This window comes from Taurulus bubalis (genome assembly GCF_910589615.1).
Source record: "Taurulus bubalis genome assembly, chromosome: 10".
NCBI classification, from domain to species: domain Eukaryota; kingdom Metazoa; phylum Chordata; class Actinopteri; order Perciformes; family Cottidae; genus Taurulus; species Taurulus bubalis.
Genome location: NC_136598.1, coordinates 20,535,470 through 20,558,097, shown reverse-complemented (window position 1 = coordinate 20,558,097; position 22,628 = coordinate 20,535,470). Strand labels below are relative to the sequence as shown.

General features: G+C 41.7%; 1 protein-coding gene across 1 annotated transcript; it reads right to left on the bottom strand.

Annotated features, from left to right (window-relative positions):
* Positions 1-1,431: 1,431 nt before the first annotated feature.
* sacs (sacsin molecular chaperone) lies at positions 1,432-22,339 on the bottom strand (the record flags this gene model as incomplete). Its single annotated transcript, XM_079225081.1, has 10 exons — positions 1,432-12,980; positions 13,510-13,536; positions 14,224-14,315; positions 15,043-16,528; positions 17,153-17,308; positions 17,524-17,635; positions 18,133-18,218; positions 18,298-18,388; positions 21,083-21,233; positions 22,317-22,339. The coding sequence occupies 10 exons, from the start codon at positions 22,337-22,339 to the stop codon at positions 1,432-1,434; spliced, it is 13,773 nt and encodes a 4,590-aa protein (XP_079081207.1).
* Positions 22,340-22,628: the final 289 nt, after the last annotated feature.

The following is a 22,628-nucleotide window of genomic DNA, read 5'->3' as shown; positions in this document are numbered from 1 at the left end:
GATGTTTGGGTGTGTTTTGCTTTCAAACTTGAGACAACATATGACATGTTTAAAAGATGCAATACAGAATATGCCAACTTAAAATTGCTGAAATCATAGACGTATAGAAATGTTATCTTTAAAATGTGCGGTCTTTTATAAACCTAGATAAAATAGCTGACTCAATTTATTGAAGGGGAATTTATTTTGCCTTCCTATGGCACAGTGTGTTTCACATGGTTCTCAACTGTTTATTCAAGGAGACACCCTCAGCTGACACACCTCGAGCTGAAAGTGTAACAGGACAACAAATACCAAGAAGCACATTTAAAATTTTGTTGGAAAATGTCACTTCCAATATGTGGTCTCTGTATAGTCCTTCAACTCAAAGGAAAAACCAAGCAGATGATGCAGTTCTGTACACACAAGCACTACAGTTTAGTGCTGCTCTGTTCCCTAAACTGGAAAAGTTAAAATTACTGAAAATGTATGAACATGGTTTCATGCTGGCAAAAGTTAACTTGTTCATAGTTATACCCACTCATATATGGCTCTGTATTTTATCACTGCCCTACTGAGTATTCTTGGTAAAAAGAAACAACTTTTTGATGACTTAATAAAGCAAAAGCTGAGCTGCAGTCATCACTGCCATTTCCAAAAAGTTTGTAATAAAAGCAGATTTGCTGTAGAGCCCCAGAGTACACATAGTTCATATGAACAGGTAATGATGTACAACAGTCACCCAATGTCAGTGTGGCGCACAACAGACATTTAACATCGCAACAAAACAAGAACTATCTCCAATGAAAAAAACAAATTGCATTTCAAGAGTTTTTCATTCACAGTATGATTCTCCCGAGTTTCTGGGGTGCTCTTCAGTTGTATGCGAGTACATGAGTTTGAAAAAAAGTGCTTTGTCCATAACAAATGACTGGCCATGTCACAGAAAATGTACAACTTTTTACAGAAATGATATGAAATGAACCATAACAATACAAAAAAAGAATTAAAAACATGTTTGTGATTTGCTTTCCTTGATGAGATCTTGCAAATAGGACCCGTTGCATGACAGTATTTGACATTTAATTGTAATCACATTCTTTCAGTACACTCAACTGGTTTTCAGTGGCAAGAAAATATATATTTATATATTTTATATTTATAAAAGAAAGTAAAAAAAGCAGCATATGTATTAATCTAACTCAGAGCAAATATATTCAATGTGGGGACTTTGGTAAACAAAATGTATTTGTATGTACACCAAATGCAGATTTCTTTTGAGACATATTACAACAATTGTATATTGAGATGGCCTAAAAGGTTATGGGAGCTATCCATTTACTTACTGTGAATGAGCCACAGCACGATCACAGGTAGAAACTGTATATGTACCATAAGCTGCCAGCTGGATACTTCAATGTTATTCAAATTTCATCGTTTTTAACAACGGTATTATAATTTTTGCTGGACAAAGGTTTCAAGCTTTATAATAATCCGTGCAGTACATTCCATCACTCTCATTGCCACCTCAGAAGTGAATCTGTCGTTGGGTATCTGTGGAAAAGGCAGGAGATCTGGATATCGGGTTCTCAGGCTGTCCACACCATATCCTTCCAGGATCTGAACATCATTCGTAAGGCCTTTCAACTGGGGGTTGTACTCCTCCACTTTCTGAGCCAGAGCAGTTGGTTTCACATCTTTGTCTGACTTTCCTCTGACTGCATAGTCGGCGGCTATCAGTGCAAGTTTTGTGGCTAGGTAGCATTTGAAACAAACCCACTCATTGGCATTTTTATGGAGGTCATTCCGAGCAGCAGAGTAGTTTGCTCTTGCTTGTCTCAGCCATCTGCGAGCTTCCACTGGGTTTCCAACCGTCTTGAAAGTAGGGGGCACAAAGAAGCGGTGAGAATGTGATGAACCTGCATAGCTTGGATAACGTTCCCTGAACTGTTGCCTTTCTGATTTGTGATTTGTTGCTTCTTGGTTCCACGAAGAATAAAACCTTTGATACGAGAACTTCTCTGACTGGAAGCGGGATGATGACGTGGAGAACGATCTCCTGGAAGCTCTCTCTGTATTTTGCTGATCAGCCAAAGTCTGTTTCTCCATCCTGTTGATCTCGTTCTGTAAGTGCTTGAAGACTTCTGTGGCAATGTCTAAATGCTCTGCATTTTTGTCTGGATGCCACTTGAGATACAATCGGCGGATTATCTTCTTTCTCTCTGTCTCAGAAAGCTTCCAAGCTTGTTCAACTACTAAGGTCACTTCTTTCAGGATCTCAGGCAATGAATGAATCTTGATCTTTTTTGGAGACTGTTTCTGAGCGGGGGGTCGGAGGTTTTCCTTTCCAGAAAAAGCAGGAGGGACCATTCGTGGGCTAGATGAACGACTGTTTGGGCTTGTAGGAGTTGATGGGGCACTGGTGTCTCGCGCATGGTTACTTTCATCTTGTCTTGAGAATTTGTACAAGTCAAGGGAACTCACTACTTTGTACTCACTGTAACCAATGTCAATCTGGAAGCATTTCCCAAGGAAACTTGTGTTTTCCTCATCTCTTTCTACTTCTTGAACAATGATGGCATATGTGTAGGTAGGCTGGTAGGACCCGTAGAAGTCTCCACCCTCGGAGTCGACAAGGTAACCAACATACTCTCCTGGATAAAATACATTCATGGGATCCATGAGGAGTGTGTGATGTATCTCAGCTGCTATGGGGGTTCCAGGTAGCGGCAGCTCAAGTTTCGAAGGCTCTGTTGAGTCATACTTAACCCCAAGGTTGTCCAGCTTTTCTGTGATTCTGTAGATGTCATTGCAACCCAGCATGGCAATCAGATAGGAGGTGTCAGAAATCAAATTGTCTGTAGCAGTCTTCAATGTCATTGCCAGTGCTAAGAGGAAATTTATGTCTTTGCTGTCTGAATGTTGGATGTAGAGGTGAATCACCGCTGTCCCATACCTCTTGAGGAAGGCAAGTGTTTCGCTGCGACTGTGTGGGATGGGGCTACATCCTTTCACTCTTAATGTTGTTTGGAGTTTCTCAAAACAAGAAACTTTTAATCCTTCACAAAGTGCTTTGCAGAGGCGTATGGCTTTTTCCTCATTCACAAGGTATGCATTGTCATTCTCATGTTTCATTATTCTGATCAGTCCTGTGATGAACTGCTCTGATGACAGCAAAAGCTGAAGGCGGCCTTGAAGTGAACAAAGCGCTCCAAACTGACACATTCTTGGAGAATCCTCATCAAGTTGCTCTTCAAGAATGCTACTCAACAGTCTAGGCCTTAGTTTCTGTGGAAGTAGCATGATCAGCTTTGTGTGGAAGGAGTGATCTTTGCCCAGATAGCACTGGCTCATGTCCACAAGCATCTGAACTCCAACGTTACCCTGAATTCTGCTCTTGTAGTGTGGGGCATCATCAAACACCAAGCTATTGGATTTTGCTAATCTACCGTCATGACTTGGCATATAAAATACTAAATCTCTGAGACTCTCGAGATCTTTGCGAATTTCCACTGGATCATTTTGGAGGGACTTGAACAATCCTGAAACGACTCTTTTCACAGTTCTCATTTCATTTGGATCAAGCTGCTTGCCCTCGGAACTCCTGAAAATTCTCCACAGCACTTCAACATACTGTTTGACTGAGACAACGTCTTCTGTACCAAGAAGTTTGAACAGTTGATGAAAGGTACCAAGTTCAAGAGGCAATTTGTACAAGTAGGGTTTGAAGTCAGATTCATTTTCCAAATTAATAACAACCTCTTCAGGTTTCAGCAATTTCCAGCCATCTTCAACCATGACAACAGCCACCCCACGAAGTTGGTAACGGAAATCTCTTTTATCTGCATTAAGAAACTCGTAGGTGGACTTTAAAACTTTGTTCCTTGTTTTCACCATTTCATCATCCGGGTTGGATATGTTGCAGATGTTTTTGCAGTTGCTTAAGACTTTCTCCAACGGGGGATCCAAGTTGACTCCTAATATGTTCAGCACATGGTCAAGTTGTTCCTGTCCAACGAGAGTGTTCTCCTCCTGGTCCTTTATGCTTGAAGGTGTAGCTTTCTCGGGTAGAATTGGGCAAGATGTCCAAAGCAAGTGAATGATATCTGTTTGCTTGAATTTGGGATTTACCTGAGACCCACTGAAACGAATAAGAGGAAGTGTACCACTCATCTCTTGGTACTGCGAATGAAGCTTGACGAGTTCTTTGGGGGCTCTCTCGGGACACAGGAATGCTATCATTGAGAGCTCCTTGAGAAAAGCACCCTGGAACAGGTCCGTTCTCTCTTTGAAAATGTGGTTCAAGAGTACATCGACAATGGTTTGCACCTTTTCTTTGGACCAGCTCTCTGTTTGGGCTTTGATGCTGACCTCTTTTGCAAACTGAAGAACCTGCTGCTGTGACACTTCGTGCTTGAGACCAATATTTCTCAGAAAGGTTATCCATGAGGTGAGCAACAATGTCCCATTCCTGGGTTTTGACACCTGCTCAACTTTCTTAAAAAAGTTACTTGGTATGAATGACTTTGCAGGTAGCATAACTTCAAACACCTTCGCTGTTTCATCATAGAAGAACTTGGTCGGCCGGAGTCTGTTTGAGTAGTCATAGATGAACAACAGTCCCTCCAGTTTTTCGTAGAGCTGACTCTTCATCTCACATGATTCTTCCATTGACAAAAGTCTCTCCTTCAAGTAGACAATGTGTTCAACTTTGGCATCATAGGAAAGACTCTCAAACTTTGGAAGGAGATGTTGAAGGTAGATTTCTAAGTCATCAATTGGCACGCAGCCAAGGAAGGTGTACAGGTCTTTCAGCTGCTGATTATCAGCAAGAAAGGCCAAGGAGGCTGTGTGAGCCCATTTTTCTATGTCTGCTGTGGGGATGCGTTTTGCAAGGACATAGTTTGTGCCATAGTTTGCCAGGCTGATGTATCTCCCACTGACTGATTTAAAACATGGGAGGAGTTTTAGGCTCTGTGCATCCTGTTGTGTGAGGTTAGCTAGGTTGCAGTTGAAATACAACAGAAGAGAATCAAAGTCCTTGTCAGTCAGGTTTGCTGCTTTAAATGCAGATGTCTGGATAATGTACTCTACAGCCTTCAGAACACTTGATGGATTTTCAATGTTTGCCGTGTGTTGTGCCAGAAAAGGCATGATGGGATTCTCTTTGACACAAATTTTGTTCACAGCAAGCTGAATGCACCCTGCTTTCATTAGGGTGTGAAAGACTTTGTCATTTTGGCCATGTGGAAATATGGCAATGTTCATCAAACTCAAAGGTAAAAGCACATCATGCTCAGGAACAACAATCTTTTCTCTTGCCATGAATTTGATTCCAGGTAGCAAAGCCCAGTCTTTCAGAATGTCAAGCACTGTGTCAAAACTGGGTTTAATGTCTACCTGATCCTCTTTAACAGCGATATTTTCACTGATAAAGTTCCACACACTCTTCAGCCAAGATTCACTTGCAAAGGTGTCTCTCCACTTAACAGGGATCTTTGTTCGATACTCTCTTGGAAGAACAGACCCTAGTAGCTCACCAAAGCAGCTGATGTCAAAGATCTTTGCAGCTCCTGCCTTCAAAAGGATGTTGCTGTACCTGATGTACAGTGTATTCATGAACATTTCTTTCCTTGATGAGATCAGCTCATGGTGTGTTGTCAGGAACTTTGGTCTCTTGGAATCAAACACCTGAAGCATAGTGTCCATTGTTATCAACAGAGGCAAACCCTCAATTGTGACTTCATCCACTTCCCTATCTTTGAAGCAGTAGTCGACTAGAAGCTTCACATTATGAACTAGCTTGTAGTTTGACTGTTGGAGACGACAGGGGAGTTTTCCAACATGGCAAGATGTGTCTGGGGATGAGAAAGTGTGAAGAAAGTTGTGGACATCCTCTGGTGTCACATAACTGACTGGTATCCCTGCATCTTCCAAACAGAAGTAGAGATTTGCTGTCTCATCGCAGCTGTGAACCAGGTTGAAACCAATATCCAGAAGCAAGGTTTTCAGCCTGTAAACATTTTCAGCCACCGATTTCCTTGAGGTGATGTTGTACTCTGTGTTTTTCAAGTGCTGAAGTTCATTTTGAAGCAGATTATCAAAAAAGGCTCTGCCTTTGTTTGCAGTGGATGTATTCACCCATGTAATGTAAACGGCAGAGTGCATGTCTGAGTTGTCCATGTGTGCTGCTCGGACTACAGGTAGCAGACGCTTCATGTCAGCATGGATACAGTTGTAAACTGCTTTAACCAGGCAGTACCAATCTGGCTGTATGTCAAGTCTATTGACTGGGAAGAAGAACAGATATTTTCGCAATGTATCTTTAACAACATGAAGCGGTGTTCCTTGTAGTACGCTTATGGTGGGATCAGGACTTGGGAAGTATCGACGCTTTAGCTGAATCAGCAGTTCCACACAGGCAGGGGCTATCAGTGATGTCATCAAATTGTTATTCCAGTCACTCCTTACCCCCACTCCATTGTCATCTCTCCACAGGTTTCTTCTGGCAGAGTCTAGGGCAAAATGCCCATTGACATGAAAAGGCAAGCCAGTCTCCAGTGAAAGGGGCAGAAAGCAGAAAGCCCGGTGGGGTTTTTTGTAGTTGTGGCTTACACATGCAGCTACCCCTCCACGTGGAAAAAGAGTTATGTCTTCATTTTTGTGAGCTGAGATCACACTTTTTGAGACATTTTCAATGTTTGGGAAGCCAGATCGGTTGCAGATCATCCATGTGGTCAAATTTCCATCATTGTCCTCTATGTCCATTGTGTAGGTTATCTGTTGGACTGGGATAGCAGTGAGCTGCTTCTTTTTAGTTACACTGTCAATGACTGAAGCATGAAACTGTTTACGTTTCAGCCGATCACCATCTGTTATTTTGGCTGTCACAGAATAGAGCACTTTTAGTGCTCCAGAATCATTATCAATTTCACAGATTGATATTTTTTCCATGTGGTTGAGGAACATCAGAAGCTCTGCACCATCAGTTTTTAGTTTGTCCAGAAGATTTTGCACCATTCTGTCTGACGCAGGGACAGAACTGATCTCTGACATCTTTGTCATCTCCTTAGAGCGGATGGGGAATCTGAACATTGTGCTGCGTTCTAACTTAAAATGGACTCCTAAGTAAAGACTTAGAACATCTGAAAACTGAGATCTGAAGTCAGAGTCCAAGTCTCTAAACATTCTTCCAGGACTCATGGATGTGGCCCCAGGTGCGTATTGTGCATGTGGATCAAAGATGCACAGAATGTCATTGTTTGAGATGAATGACGGGCAGTCAGTGATGTGATAGACGGAGTTGAATCCTATGCCGTATTGACCGGTTTTGCCTGGATTGGCCTCTTTTGTTCCTCGTCCGAGGTTCTGTATACCTCGGACATCATCCTCTGTGAAAGGCTGGTTGTTATATACACAGAGGGCAGGGCCTTGCATTGGGATCCATTTATCATCAAAGATTCTGTCTGTGGGGTGTACCCTTGGATCAAAAACAAAGTAAATTTCAGTGGCTTTGGCATCATCTGCATTTTGAAGCAGTTCTTTTAGCATTTCTTTTTCTGATGGATAAGCATTGAGGATGCTCTTAATTCTGCTTGTGAGTTTTTCTTTCTGTCCAAACTCAGTCCCAAGTGTAGTGAAGCAGACATTTGAGGCATACCTCTCCAAGGCTTTGTGGCGTTTTGGGACTGCTCCTAATTTCACAGCGACCTCTCTTGGAATATCTCCGTGACAGTATTTCACAGAAGTGTCTCTGACTTTGATCCAAGGGCAGTCATTGTAGCATAGCGATTGGGATGGCTGCAACGTCATATTGAGGTCGGGTAATAGAATCCCACCAAAATGTGCTTGGCAGTACTCTTGGTTCTTGTCTCGTATCAAGCTCCATATTCCCTCACTAATTATTCTGCGACACAACTGGAAGTTCTCCTCGGTGATTACCCTTCTCCCATATTCTTCCTTTACAGTTTCAAGAACGGTTGAGAAATCCACGACTGTGAAGCTTGGCTGTACCCCAACATTTTCGAAGAGTTCACGGCAGCTGTTTCTGTATTTGTTTGGGAGCTGATAAAGATGTGGAGCTGCATCAAAATTCAGGTGGAAGGCAACTTTAGAGGGATTGACATATGTGTTCTCCACCAGGATGGAATTGAACTCTTTCAGTTCCTCCGTTATTTGTTCTTTTGCTTTCTTATCCTGGAGCATTTCTTCATGAAGGAACTTGTAACAGGCATTTGTTATGTTCTCCTGATACAATGTGACACCATCAAATGATTGAGACAGTTTATTGAGTTGACTGATGACCAGTCCAACTGAAGGCGTCCTGATCAGACCAAGGCAGTCTTTCACAGCCAATGACATGGCACCGCAACCTTTGAAAGATGGAGAATTCTCATTCAGGATTGGCTTCATCAGACACACTGTTTCCTGATGTGCAGTTGTGAATAATTCTTTAGCAGAGAACATTGTTGTTGGAGAAAAGTTGTTCCCATGCCATGGCAGTGAAAAGCCTGCAGGTCTTGTCAGGAATGGAAGGAACTTGGTGTCATGTAGCTTTTCCAAGAGCTCCGCTGCGCCAGGATCGCTCATCTTCAGTTTTTCATCAATGAGACTCAACACTATACTGCTACGAAAGCATGCAGCTGTGTGATCATTTTCATTAAGATGGATAACAGATTGAGCACGTTCAATCAGGTCCTCCCATGATAGATCATCTTTGACCATGCCTAACTGCACTAGCTTCACTAAACACACAGGGTTTAGGTAGTCTTTAGAAGTGCCTTCAGGAAATCTTCCATCATCAGTGTTGTAGAGCTTAGCAACTCTTCCCTCTGGATGAATGAGTCTGGAAGGTAAAACCAGTTCCTTCTTGGGGCCACAGCATGGGATACAAGGAGTCACCCTGAGGATTGAGGCAAAATCTTCAAGTTTTTCATTCAAGACATAATGCACCAGGGGATCTCGAAGCTCTCTGTCAATTTCCTGGATGTGAGGGAAAAAGACGTCTGAAAAGAACTGCTTCTCAGTCAGGGTGTTTTCCATCAACTTTCCTCTACATCCAGCATCATCGAACCCCTCCTTCACCCAGTCAGGCAGCTCAACAGCACAGAGGTTTTGTGAGCCACTCATCTTGAGATATTTCAAGAATATTTTGAAAGCTGCAGGACCAATGTCTGGCCTACAGAGTAAGGCATCATCAAGGAATCTGACATATTTGATTGATACCCAGGTTTTGCCGTCTGAGAAAACCTTTGCATGCTCACCATCACCTCCTTTGGCTATTTCTTGGTAGACACCCTGGCTGACCAGTGTGAAGTCATCATGCACCTGACTTGGATCTGGCCATGCAGCGTAATAGCTGTAGTCAAGCAGTTCTTCACTTTCAGCCATTGAACGTAGCATTGAGAGGGCAGCTAAATACGCCTGGACAATAACATGTCTCATGAACACAGAGTTCCACTGTCCTTTGGTGTCTGTCTTCCAGATCTCTTTGCGGTTGGAGGTCACAGCAAAGCAGCCATTAATGTGGACTGGTAAGCCTGTTTTGATTCTGAGAGGTAAGTAACAAAACACTTCTCCAATTGGTGTGGTATTTGTCTTTACTGTCCATTTGCGATTCTCCTCTTCTGAGAGCAGAACAGACACTCCACCACAAGGCACTAGTCCGAGTCTTTTTCCACTATCACTGAGGGAAAACTTGAGTGCCTCAGTTACATCCATGCATGAGCAAATAAGCCAGTTGGTGACCTCGACTGCTTTTGCAGGCATTTCATCTGTGAGTCGTCTGTTCTGAACACCTTTAGCAGCCATCTCAAAGTACTGGTTAGGATCTTCTTCTGTACCTCTGAACAGTGGCGAATGGAGATCGACAATGCGTTTGAACACGTTATGAAACTCCTCAACCAAAACGCGTATGATGCAGCCAGACTTGGGAACATCAGCAGGTACCCTGTTGGTGCTTGCTACTTTCTTCATAACTTTTGCTGCAGATTTTAGGATACTCAGAGGTCCGTATGAGGATTTGGATGACCACACACTTTTGTTGATGGTGACGACATCTTGTGCCCCTGCTGGATTTGGTTCCTCATATTTCAAGTATTTCAAGACCATACTTCCAACATGCTGAGTAAACAGAATGAACCGATGGCCACATATGCTGAACTCATCAACCAGGGAATAGATGTCTGTGGTGTTGTAGTACAGACTACTGATTTCACTTACTGATGCTTCCTGCTCTGTTCTGAATGGGAGTCTGAACAGTGTTCCGTTGTACTTGTATGGGGAGTCCTGAGCTAGAGGAAGCTGGCAATTGAAGACATTGATGAAAGGTTTGAACTGGTTGGGAAATTTTCTCAGCCTTTTCTGTTGTTTGCTCCAGTTGATTTTAATCCCTGGATTAGAACTGTCTCTGATGTGCTTCCTGATGTGATTGATGTTCGGATCAAACATGATCATGAACTCTCTGCTCATTATGATGGGGATATCAGTGATGTGATAAACTGAGTTGAAGCCCAGGCCAAACTTGCCCACTTTGTCTGCTTCACATCTCTTCACAGATCCACCTAACCTTGTGATGTTCAGAAAGTCAGTGTCTGAGAATACAGAGCTGTTGAAAGACCACAAGGAGGGCCCGTGGCAAACAATCATGCCAGGGTCAAGGAGATTCTCTCGAATGTCAGGGTTTTTTCTCATGTCAATGAGGAAACTGCATTCTGTTGCACTTGCATCATCAGCATTCTGGAGGAGCTCTTTAAAAATGTCTGCGACAGATGGATATTCCTCCAAGATGTTCTTTATTCTCACTGTTAGAGGTTCTCGTTGGCCTGATTGTTCAAAGCCAAGGTTCTCTGGGTTTATCAACCTTGTGCTCAAACATGGCACCTTCAACCACTCTGCGGTTTTCATTGGGATGTCATCATGGACTAATATAATAGGCTCTGATGCATCCTCAAGTAAGTCATTCAAATCATCAACCTTGATGTCACAGTAGGTGCATTCATGAATGGGCTTCAACGCTAATTTGCTTGGGTCTTTGTAACAAAGAATCGGCACATGCATGTTAGTATCTACAGCTATCTGATTGTTGTTCAGCCATCTCAGGATGTTGACTAAAAGTAGAATATCGTGTTTGCTTTCCTCCTTGGTAATCTCTCCTTCAGATCTTTGTTGGATGGTGCTGATGACTTCAAACACGTGGCTTGACACAACCTCTTCAACTGAACCACAAAACTTGAACAGCTTGTGAAACTTTCTTATTGTCTTTGGCAAGGAGTACAGGTAAGGCTGCAAGTCTAGATCAGGGAGGGGCTTCAGGACTGTCTGGCCAGGGGATGAGAATGTCTTCCCCGTCCACACCCAATCAAAGGGAAGGGATTTCATTGCTTCTCTTGCGTCCTCAAGATGAGCCTGCATGAAACCGTATATCTCAAACAAGATCTGCTGGAATTGATACCAATCCTCTGTGGTGAATGCTTGAGATTTATGCCAGTCATTCACTGCTTTAAGGTGCTGTAATACTTGATCCACTTGAGGCTCTATGGTTAGTTTCAGTGCCTTCTTCATACCTGCAGATGTGTGTTCAACTAGTGCTACTGAAGATCCCACAAGCACTGCATTGGATATGTCGCACATCTCTGACAAAGAGACGATATTGAGATTATCTCCAACCCAAGCAAGGGATTTGGGATAAGTTAGAGGCCTTTCTTTGCAGACAGGTACCCATTTCAGTTTGAGCAATGATGTCTGAGCATCAGCTGATTTGACCAACTTGGTTTGTTTGTTAAGTATTTGGAGGAGTGTTTTTGCTTTTTTGATGAGGAATTCCCACTCTGGCTCCTTGCTGCTTTGTAACTCCTCTATTTTCTTTGCCACTTTGATGACATCTTTTTCACTGAGCTGTACTTCATTTCTTAGTCCCAGTTGTCTGAGTGAATGAAGAATATCAGGGGAAGATGTGAATGTACTTGTGGGAAACCTGGTTTCCTCTTCCTTGTAGAACAGGTTCTGTAGAATCTCCAGCTCAGGATCAAAAAGATCTGAGGCTTTGACTGACTTTCCACAAGGCAACTGAATAAATGTAAGAGCAGAAAGCCATCGAATTACATTTGAGTTTTCATTTTTTAGAAAGGCCAGATGTTTAAGTGCCCAAAGCATGACTTTGGTTATTTCATCTGTTGTGTAGAAGCCCCGCTCAATATCCTGAATAATCATCTTCAAACATTCTGTTGTTTTCAGTTGTTGTACATTCAGCATCTTGATGAGGCGGATGGATTCTTCATCATCGCAACCCACAAGGTTTATGGATAATTTCACATCTGGTGGATACTTTGCTCTGTGATGTAAAGCTCTAGCTCCTCTCAGTGATGTAAATACTGAGGTACCTTCAGAGCATGTCCCCACTTTCTCAAAGATGGAAAGCTCCAGCACGGTATACTTTTCCCTCTCTGTGATGTCAGACAGTCCTGCAAGGAAGTTTCTGAGTGCAATCTTCTCTTTGACTGAGAAAGAAGAGACTAGGCCAGATAATCGTTGTGTTGGTAATCTATCCATAATTTGCAGAAGCAGACCGGGAGAGGAAGGATGGATGAAATTCTTCAGCAGAGGGTGCTGCAAACACGAATCCAGCTTTTTTATCACTACTCCTCCAAGCTTTTCCATGATGTCAAGAAGGTTTTCAGAAACCGGCGCCTCTTCCTCATCCACAAGAATTATGGGGGATGGAGTTTTGAGACGTAGAAGCTTAACTACGTCCATGCTTTCCTCAAGTGGCACAAGTGGGATCAAAGGCATGTCTTCAAAGTGACTTAGATCATCAGCAAAATGTATATAGAGATGCTTCCAAATCATCTTCAGCCAGGAAACTGTGGGATGTTTCAACTCTTTGTTTCCAGGTTCCCATTGGACAATCAAGTCTCTCGTTAGCCAGGCTGTAGATAGGATCTCCTTGATGAGTCGAGCTGATCGTTCAGAGTTCAGCATTTGTAACTGAGTGCAGGGTCTTCCTGTTCAAAGAACAAGGACAAAATTAAATTAGCCTCAGTTAGTATTTTACAAGCAGCACGATGCAGCAGTCTGAAGATGAAAGTTCAACTGTCAAAATTGTCAAAATTGTCTTAACAATCCACAAAATTAGTTTCTAGACATATTGGAGAGCACACTGCACAAACACATTCACTTTTTAAGTTAAGACTTATATTGCAGCACATATTGCTGATATTGCACATATTGCTGTAAACATGCCTGGACACGCGCACACACACACACACACACACACACACACACACACACACACACACACACACACACACACACACACTTACTTCAATAATACAAAAATCTTGTCAATATTCATATCATTTCAGTGTAGGGGAAACCATTTCTCAAATACATGCACACTTAGTAAAACACTGTAAGTCATAAAATGCTGTAAATCTGAGTGTTTCTGACTGCACGTGGTGTTTATTTGCAGCCATGCATTAGTTTAGGGTATTGTTATTGTTATTAGGTTATATTTGATTCAAAATAACCTACCTGAACACCCCCAAAGATATTGTTGTACTGTAATTGAAGTGGCACATTTTTTAGAGTTCTGAGAGTCCAAAGTGGTACTTTTACTTAATCAACAGAGGTGGGCAACAGAGTAATGATTTCTATAGACACCATTAAAAACTGTACAAAAATGTAGTTAAACATCAAAATAAAAAATAATATGAGTCCAGATTACAGTTAAATATTAAGTTACAAAATGTCTTGTGCTTCATCTTTGGTTTAAAGGACAAAGCTGTTACTCAGCATATTTCCTCTGCCTGGCTCACTGCCTTCTTGTCATAATCATGGTTGAGTATGGCAGTGAGTGGACTCAGGATCTGATCTCGTGGGTCATGTGGAATGTCTATGTAGCACAAAAACAACTCTTGCATGAATCAGCATGCTCACACTCCCGTTCCCTTTCTGCCTCTCACTCTGAAATGTCTATTAGCAGTGACTTTAATGCCCTGCTGGCATTGCAGGAGAGTAAAGGGACCAAGCGTTGCTACAACATGGCTAACCCAGATAACCCACAAAGTCACCACAAGGACTTTTATACTTCACTATACATGGTACAGGGCCCCTACAATCTGACAAACTAACCACAGATTTACTGTCATACACTATTGTTAAGATCAACAAATAACTACAATACTTTACAATAAAATCAATGTTTGGGACCAAGTTTATTAATGTGAAAAATATATGGTAAATTACCTCTGCTTTTGGCTGCTTCCTTCAAAGTGTCCAAAACTAAAGGTTTAATACTCTCCAATAGGAACCGACCCTCAAGTCCTGGATACAGGGACCTTAGGACAAAGCAAAAGGGGAAATAAAGGTGAACGTGTGTTTTAATGTTCAATATTTTCCATATACAACACTTTAAGCTGTCACTGATCTAGTCATTTGACTCCATATAAACCAATACAATAAAAGAGCAATGCTAAGTAGGATGGAGTTTGTTTAAAGACAAATGCATTCCTCTGAATACTGAAAAGAAGATGCACTAAGGGCCAAATGTACATGTATGTGCACGAAAAGACAGCGTAATTTGCACTTTTCTGCAAATTTCTGATTTTAAAAAGGCAGAAGCAAAGCCCGTAGCTTTGTCACACATTCAGCCACTACCTCTAGCATTCCTGCACATATTTGCATCTACTTTTCAGATGCAGAAGTTTTTCTCCTTAAAACTGGTCTTTGTAAATTGTCGCAACCTCACTAAAGTCATGCACAATGATCTACACTTCACATATATATATATATATATATAAATAGAGAGAGAGAGAGATGCACTATTAACACTTATGATGTGCCTTTGATGGCAAACTGATCCTCCAGGCTGGTGCAGCTGTTTAAATCCAGCCTAAATTACAAAATATTAAAATTAACTGCTCTTCTTTTCAGGTAGAAATAAAAAATGTCACCTAATACAATCATTTTGATGATTACAAGGTAATTGTACAGGAGAGACTGAGGTAATTTAGACAATAATTGCAACAATTTGGTAATAAAAATACACTATTACATTAAATCTACCTGGGGTATTCTTCAGATGCAATGTATATGGAATCTTTATCACCGACAGAAGATGAAAACATTGTAAATGTCTCATCTTGCAGTGGCAGGAGCTCCAGTCCAATGAGGTCACTGTAATTGCCGTCACTAAGCGCAAACTCCAGCAGCAGCAACTTCTCCTGTGAGGGACCTTTGTGTTTGCACTTCCTGATCACCTGCCGCAACAAAGATGGAGTCACTTTCTTTACTTCAGCGGACTCAGTCATGCAGGCATCCAAGACAAAGTCAGTGGCAGCGGGCACTTTTGCCACCTGCGTTCCTGAGCTTTGGAGGTAGTTGATCACAGTTTCTGAAATGTCCTCGTCTGTTTTTAGCTCTGAGAACACAGCCTGGTCCACCCGAATCCAGCTCTCACTGAGGGAATAGATGACCTCCTGCTGTAGCAAGTCATGAAACAGCGGCTGGAGGATGGGTTTCCAGCGGGACTTGACCCGCTTAGGATCTGGCCAGGCCCCATAGGTCCCTGTGGGGGACAATGGAAAGTCTTGGTCCTTTTTTGTCTGTACCCTTGTGATGGCCTCTGTGATGAGGGTGAAGTAAGCCCGAGGGATAACCGTGATTATAAGCAGCTCATTCCACAAGGCCGCTGGATCCCTCCACTGGTCCACCTCGCGCCACTTGATACTCCTACGGTTGTCTGTAAGGCCGAAGAAGCCACTGACATGCACTGGAAGCCCTGTCTCGCTCTCCTCGCCAGGGGGAAGCGGAAGGAAGCAAAAAGCTCGTCCTGAGAAACCTGATGTGGCACCTGTGTCTTCTTTATTGGTCACAGTTAGAGGCAGAGCAATTCCAATGTTGGGTATGAACTTCAAATCATCTGCCAGAGAGTCCAACTCGGCACACATTCCTCTGCCCCCAACTCCATTACAAACCAGCCACGTCATTCTCTGAGTCTCTTTAGCCGTTTCATCCTGAGACTCTATGTTGACCTGGTAAGTGACACACATGACGATAGAACTAGGAACCCCATTGCTGTAGCTGTCTATAGCCTGATCCAGTGTCTTCAGTGCGTTTGGTCTTTCTAACTTATCATCAGTATTCTCTGTTGCTGTAACCTGAAACAACATGCGCTCTGTACCATCGGACTCGCGCACATGCAAGGAGATCTTCTGAACACTCTTGAGGAAGAGGAGCACTGTGTCTGCGTCTGCTTTGAAAGACTCAAAGAGCTCCAAAACCTTTTCTTTGTTGTAAATGTTGCCACTGAGCTGGGAGGGTTTCAGGCGAAGCGGGAAGCGGAACAATGTTCCAGGAAAGCTGCCTTGCTTAATGGTTTTCTCAGAACTCCCAAACATCCCAATGTAGGGAGTAAACTGGTCCGCAAGTTCTGTGATCTCCTTCATGTCCGTCTTCAAGTTCCAACACTGCCCAGACTCATGCACACCAAACAGGGTCTGATGAGGGTCCAGCATGGCAATCTGGTCCCCACTGAATATGCTTGGAGCATCTAAGCAGTAAGAAGAAAAAACACAAACATCAATATTACAAATATCAATTAAATATTACTTTCATTTCGAGCTGCAACAATTAACAGTGTCATTTCAGGTCATTTTTCAAGCAAAAATGAAACCCGTTCCAGCTTTTTCCAATGTCCAATATTTTTCTTTCAAAAATGTATATCTTTTGAATATCTTGAAATAATTATATACCAGGATTTAAATGTGCTCAATGCAAAATTCAGAGCATCAATATAGCAGCAAACAACAATCTGTGATGTAAAGATATCGTGGAATAATGGCCTCCTGAGCACAGAAGGAAGTCACACTCCCTCTCTTTGTGTTGCTCGTTCTGTGTGCTTTGTTTACGTTGCCGATCCGGCCATGTTAGTGCATGTGATTCCCAGTGTGATTGCCCAAATGGCGAGCTAATCGCTACCGCACTGGACTCATACGGCAGTTATCGCTGATAGCCCTGTAACACTGTTAACTCTGTCAGCGCTGTTAGCTGTAAAACTGTCATTTCTATCATCTGAAGAATTTCTGGATATCATTTTCTCTGATTTGATTCTGATGTACAACTTAGATAGGTAATTTACAATGCATCTTGACAGTAATTTTGCCAAACTTAGTACAGTACTCGCCTGTAATATGGTACACAGAATTGAAGCCAATCCCAAATCGTCCGACTTTCAAAGGATCCTCTCTCTTCCTGCTCCTCGCAATTTCCTGAATCCCATTCCAGTCTTCCACGGTGAACACGGCATCATTGTAGACATACAATGCCGTCCCTGCAATACATTGAGTGAAAACCAGGTCAGCACGAAGTTCATATTACAACCTAAAATACATATACAGTAAAGGTACAGCGTAAAATGTATTTCAACAACCCCTGTAACAAATGTGCTCGGTAGCAGAGGATCAGCTACCGAGCACCTGCTTAATGATATTTACAGTAAGCAGGAAAGATTCCAACTCGAGGGCTGTTTTAACTGTAACTACTAACCTTGATGTTGAGCCATGTCAGGTGACCACAGTGACTCCACTCCATACTCCGTCTCATCATACATGAACTTGACTTCTGTGGCTCCAGCATCCTCTGCATTTTGAATCAACTCCTACACAAATAGAGCACAACAAATATACGCATTTAAGAAGGCGGGGCCTTTTATTGCAGCTTAAAGACATGTAATGTGCACAGTGACATCAGATTATTTCGTGGATGTTTTAGCCCAAAAACCTTACAGTCAAATTACCACATTATTAGAGTGGACGGCCCCAGCGGTACCTAAACCCTAAACCCTGGCAGTATTTCTACTATGCATGTTAATGTCTAATGCCTGCAAGTAAAGCCAAAATATAACTATGCCCTACACGCTTGACATATTTTCTCACTCCAAATTACATGACGTCAGTGTTATTGACTTCAGCTTTTGCTTTCAGATAATATCGACAATAGCCTGTTAACTCAACAACTAAAAGTGAGCAATTCTACTAAGAATAAAAACTCTATTGTTTTCTCCTGTTTGAGGGAAATGCATCAGGCTTACATCACCCAAATAATGCTAAATGTAATTAATGTCTGTGAAATGAAATGTGAAATAATAACACTTACTTTTAGTATCTGTCCACCTTCAGGGTACCTCCTCAGAATATCTTTCAGAAAATCAACCAGCGGTGGTGTAGTCTGTCCAAATCTCCCTGTAAAAAACAAGCTGTGTAAGCCTCACTGAGGACATTTCTTGTTTATTTTGCCGAGAAGTGGTGGTTTTAATCCTACCTCCCCCTTTAAGGCCTCTTCCCTCGAGTGTGACAGACACTTCTGGGCTTCCAGCAGGCACCAAGTTCCGGATCTGCACGCTGTCATCCAGCTAGGAAGATAGGATGTGGAGACGACGCATAATTTAATGCACAACAAAAATAAAATCTGCTTTATTGAGGAAAACATTTGAATGGTCTAGTCTATAATATGGAGAAAATATAACAACAGATCAGGTACTGACTCAACAAATTCAATGTATCAATGTCATTGCTTTAGGAGACTGTAACTAACTGTCCTTCACTGTCTGTCCGAGAAATGTTATTGTGAAAGATATAATGAATTATGAACACATTATCTGCCATAAACTATTTTATCACTCAATGCCCTCATGAAACAGTCTGAAAGCCAACTGGAACTGACTCAGTTTTACGACAACTATTAACAGACTTAAAGTTGTCCTCTCTTAAAAGAAATGAATGTATCATCATCAGTCTCTCACCCCAGTAAACAGTCATTATTGCACACGTTAGAGTGATAGACGATCTTTGCCTGGTGCGTCGTTCAGAATCGATGCCGTAGGGAGCCAGAGCTGGCATCGGGCCTAATACTGCTGCTCCTGCCGTTTCAGGCTTTTCAAGGTGACACTGTGACCTGACTGCGCTCAGCAGTCTTTGTACGGCTGCCTGGCAAACCGAGCTCCGCGTAAGCAAATCTCTGTCATCATTCTCATCATGGTCCCTGCGCAGTGCAATGATCATTTGTATACTTCAGGATGGAGGATTCTAAGTCTTAAATGACATATTAATATTTAATATGGGAAACGGAGAGCTCACAAGTTAGAGAAGATGAGCTGTATTCTTGTCTGTATTTGTCAAAGACTTGTGAGAAAGACATTGATATTGGCGGAAATGTGCGCACACAGAACACACTGAGACTTAGAATCAGTAATATAATTGAATATTAAAATGATCATGATTTGTACATCTAGGGAACAGAGTGCTTTGGTTGTACATGTCTCTCTCTCTAACAAAGATATACTAGCGTAATGCATGGTAGTGTTTTACCTCATTTGGCAACTAGACTGAATGTTTTATTGCATTTTCACCGGCAGACAAGCATTTACATTGAAGACTGCTTTTGAAACACACAGATAATTTACTACATTTGCCTTTATGTTTCCCCTAAAAGGCAGACCACTCCTCTGCTAAGTACAGCGTCTGGCACAGGGCCTCCTACATCAGACCTTTGAGCATTTAAATTGCATCAGGCAGAACAGAAAGGCAACTGGAGCGAGCAATTGAAATCCTTTATATATATATATTTTTTTTAATATATTTATAGGAAACCATTCACATTATATAACACTATATACAGTTTGAACAGAATTCAAGAGTTAAATTCCTTTTATTCAAAAGGTCTTCTCTGTATTGAAGGACCCACCCTCGTGGTGTATGTGGTATTAGTGTGTAGGTGTGGCTTGCAGCTAATTTCTGCATATGAGATCAGAGGGGGCTGCAGAGTACCGCCCACCACCTGGTGTTTTCCATCAGCTGCTAAACCCCAAGACAGGGGGACAATTCTAGTTATTTTAGGCCATGAAATGCAGTACATGTATCTGGCACAAAAGTGACACATTAATACAATTAATTAATTAATTAAATCAGTTTGATCCAAAATAAGATTTGTATTGTAAGCATGACCTTCATTTATAAAACAGTATAAAGAATGTACATATGTTTTTATTTATTTATAAGAAATATACAATTTCAGGGTAGAAGGTGAGATAATGAATCTCAAATGTTGAGAATTACTCTTGAGATGTATATTAGCTTTTCAATCTATGCTAAAAAGGCATTTATCAAACTATTGCAGTCATTTGAGTTGATAATGTTTTCAGGACCACTGCCTTCTCTGTAGGAAACTAACACAAATCTGCAGTAAAGATGAGATACGATGGATTGATAGATAGATATTTATGACCATCACTGAGCTCAAATCAGTCATAAGATGAATAGCAACACCAAAAAGATTACATTCACAGCTACAACAAATTAAACCTGTGGGGGAAACTTGGCTCGTGGCATCTCAACAATGACAGCACTGTTCGTGGTTTAGGTCAATGTCCTGCAGTAATGGCACAGGGTCATTAAAATAGATCTGTTTTCTGCTGCTGGCAATTATCTACCATTAGAGAAAGAATCCTCAGTTATTCATTTTCTCTTTGTTTGGTATAATGTGACAAAACCACAGAACAGCAAGTAAACCAAATAGTCAAGAAGAATTCAAAATAATGTGACTTTTACAATCCACAAACTGGATAAAGGTGAAATGATACCCTTTTATAAAATGTCTTGCAACAATGTAAAACATTTACCCAACACGGACAGGATCCTGATTTAACTAGAAACTTAATTATGGTCAATTTCAAAACCTAGAATTCTGTGTTTTGTCTTTGTCTTTGACTAAAAGACAACGCTACTTTCCAATGTTTTTCTTTGATCCACCGTCATGCACTATTTCTGTGACTTAAAGTAGTTTAGCAACACCTTCCAGTGCATACTAAAACAATGAACAAGCAGCCCAAAAATGGAAAACATTGGCCTCCCCCACACACACATCGCATGACCACAATGAACAGTCATCTTTCATAATTATCAACTAATAACCATTTTGCAACATCATTTGGATCTGTTTATGCTGTGATGGAGTGGCTCTGCTACTCCTGCCTGTAGAAATGATCAGTTGCACATTTTGGTATGTGTTAGTATATTTACTCTGTTGTTATAGGGTAAAAAAAACATACCACTCTCCCATTGTGAGTCAGCCGTTGCTCTTTGACGGGCAGGTCTGTTTCCTCGTACAGCAACTGCTTGACATCTTCTACCGATGTGCAGGGAGAGACCTGGAAGGACCTCGGGCCAATGTACTCATGACGAACTGTCACCCGTGGCAACCTAAAAAAAATAGAACCAGAAATGTAGTTGGAGATTATGATAAAATGATGATACATTTGTTTGAGGTGTAGGTAGAGCTGTGAAATTAGTAACAACAATTGTTTCCTAACCCAACAGGAGATGTTGCAGTTATATGGTAATAACCTTCATCTGGCTCAAAAGTGACACATTACTACTTGATGATTGATGCACTTTAGTTTAAAATTAGTTTAAAAGTCATCCATGCATGTACAATATTTATTTCAAAGGTTTTTCTTAAAATTGAAATGGAACACTTGAATGAAACTCATAGGGCACTATGTTATGCACACATTGACTACATCCATGTAGGTTAATAGCAGAGAAAGGGGAGGTCAAAGATCAAATGTGATGTAAACGCCAGAGGACGTGAGAGTCTTGCTTACAGTCATTATTGATCACGGTTCAGGTTAAGAAGAAACATGAGAATTGAAACCTCACCAGGTCCATCTGTTAATTGTCCATTAGTGCCATTTAGATATCTGTATTAGGCTCTAGATTTGGACTTTTAGAACATTAACTTGTATACCTTCACTTATAGGCTGCAACCTTACTGCACTCAAGTACTAGTGGGTGAAGTAAATCCTTTAAAAAGGTGTTCATTGATTCAAGAGAGCTGTGCTGCTTCCCATCAGTAGCCCTTCTACCCTGGTGGTTTTGTTGACTGCTCAACTCTGCGTCCATGAGCATTACTTACGCTATTTAAGGAGACAATAAAGCTGTTTTATTTATGTAAGGCAAACGCATACGTTAGTAAAAGCAATAAAGCAAAAGTATTCGAGCAGCAGGGTGCTGGACCCATGCAGCCAAGTCCACAGTGGTGCATTCACTGCAGCTGATGTGGGTGTGGCAGCACAGGATGCTTGAAAAGCAGCCCATACTAAACAATACTGGAACAGCAGTGAGTTATGATGTGATGGAAGATACAGACTGACACAATGCAGTAGTGAGCATGGGACATGTTGTTGTTACCTCTTTGTAAGTTCATCTGTGGAGAACCTGAACAGTGTGCACACGTGAAACGTGCTCGTAATGTTGCCAGGTTTATCTCACAGTTAAACTCACCATGGGTCTGGACAGTTGGTCATCTCGTTGCTGCGCTGTGTCCCGGCACACACACACACATGGGACTATCTGCTGCAACGAGCGCAGGAATACTCGGCTGTCGCAAAAAAAACAACAACAACAAAACCGTTATTTTCCTCATAACACCTGCATGTTCGGTACAACTGTGTGATAAATACATAACATCCTTGTTTTGGTGATGCATACAATACAAGAAAACTCATCAAATCAATAAGTTGCTGTGACTGTGCTGCTAAGAGGCTTTCTTTTAACCGGGACTCGCCGGTGCCGGGTGATTTAGCCTCTTCATGG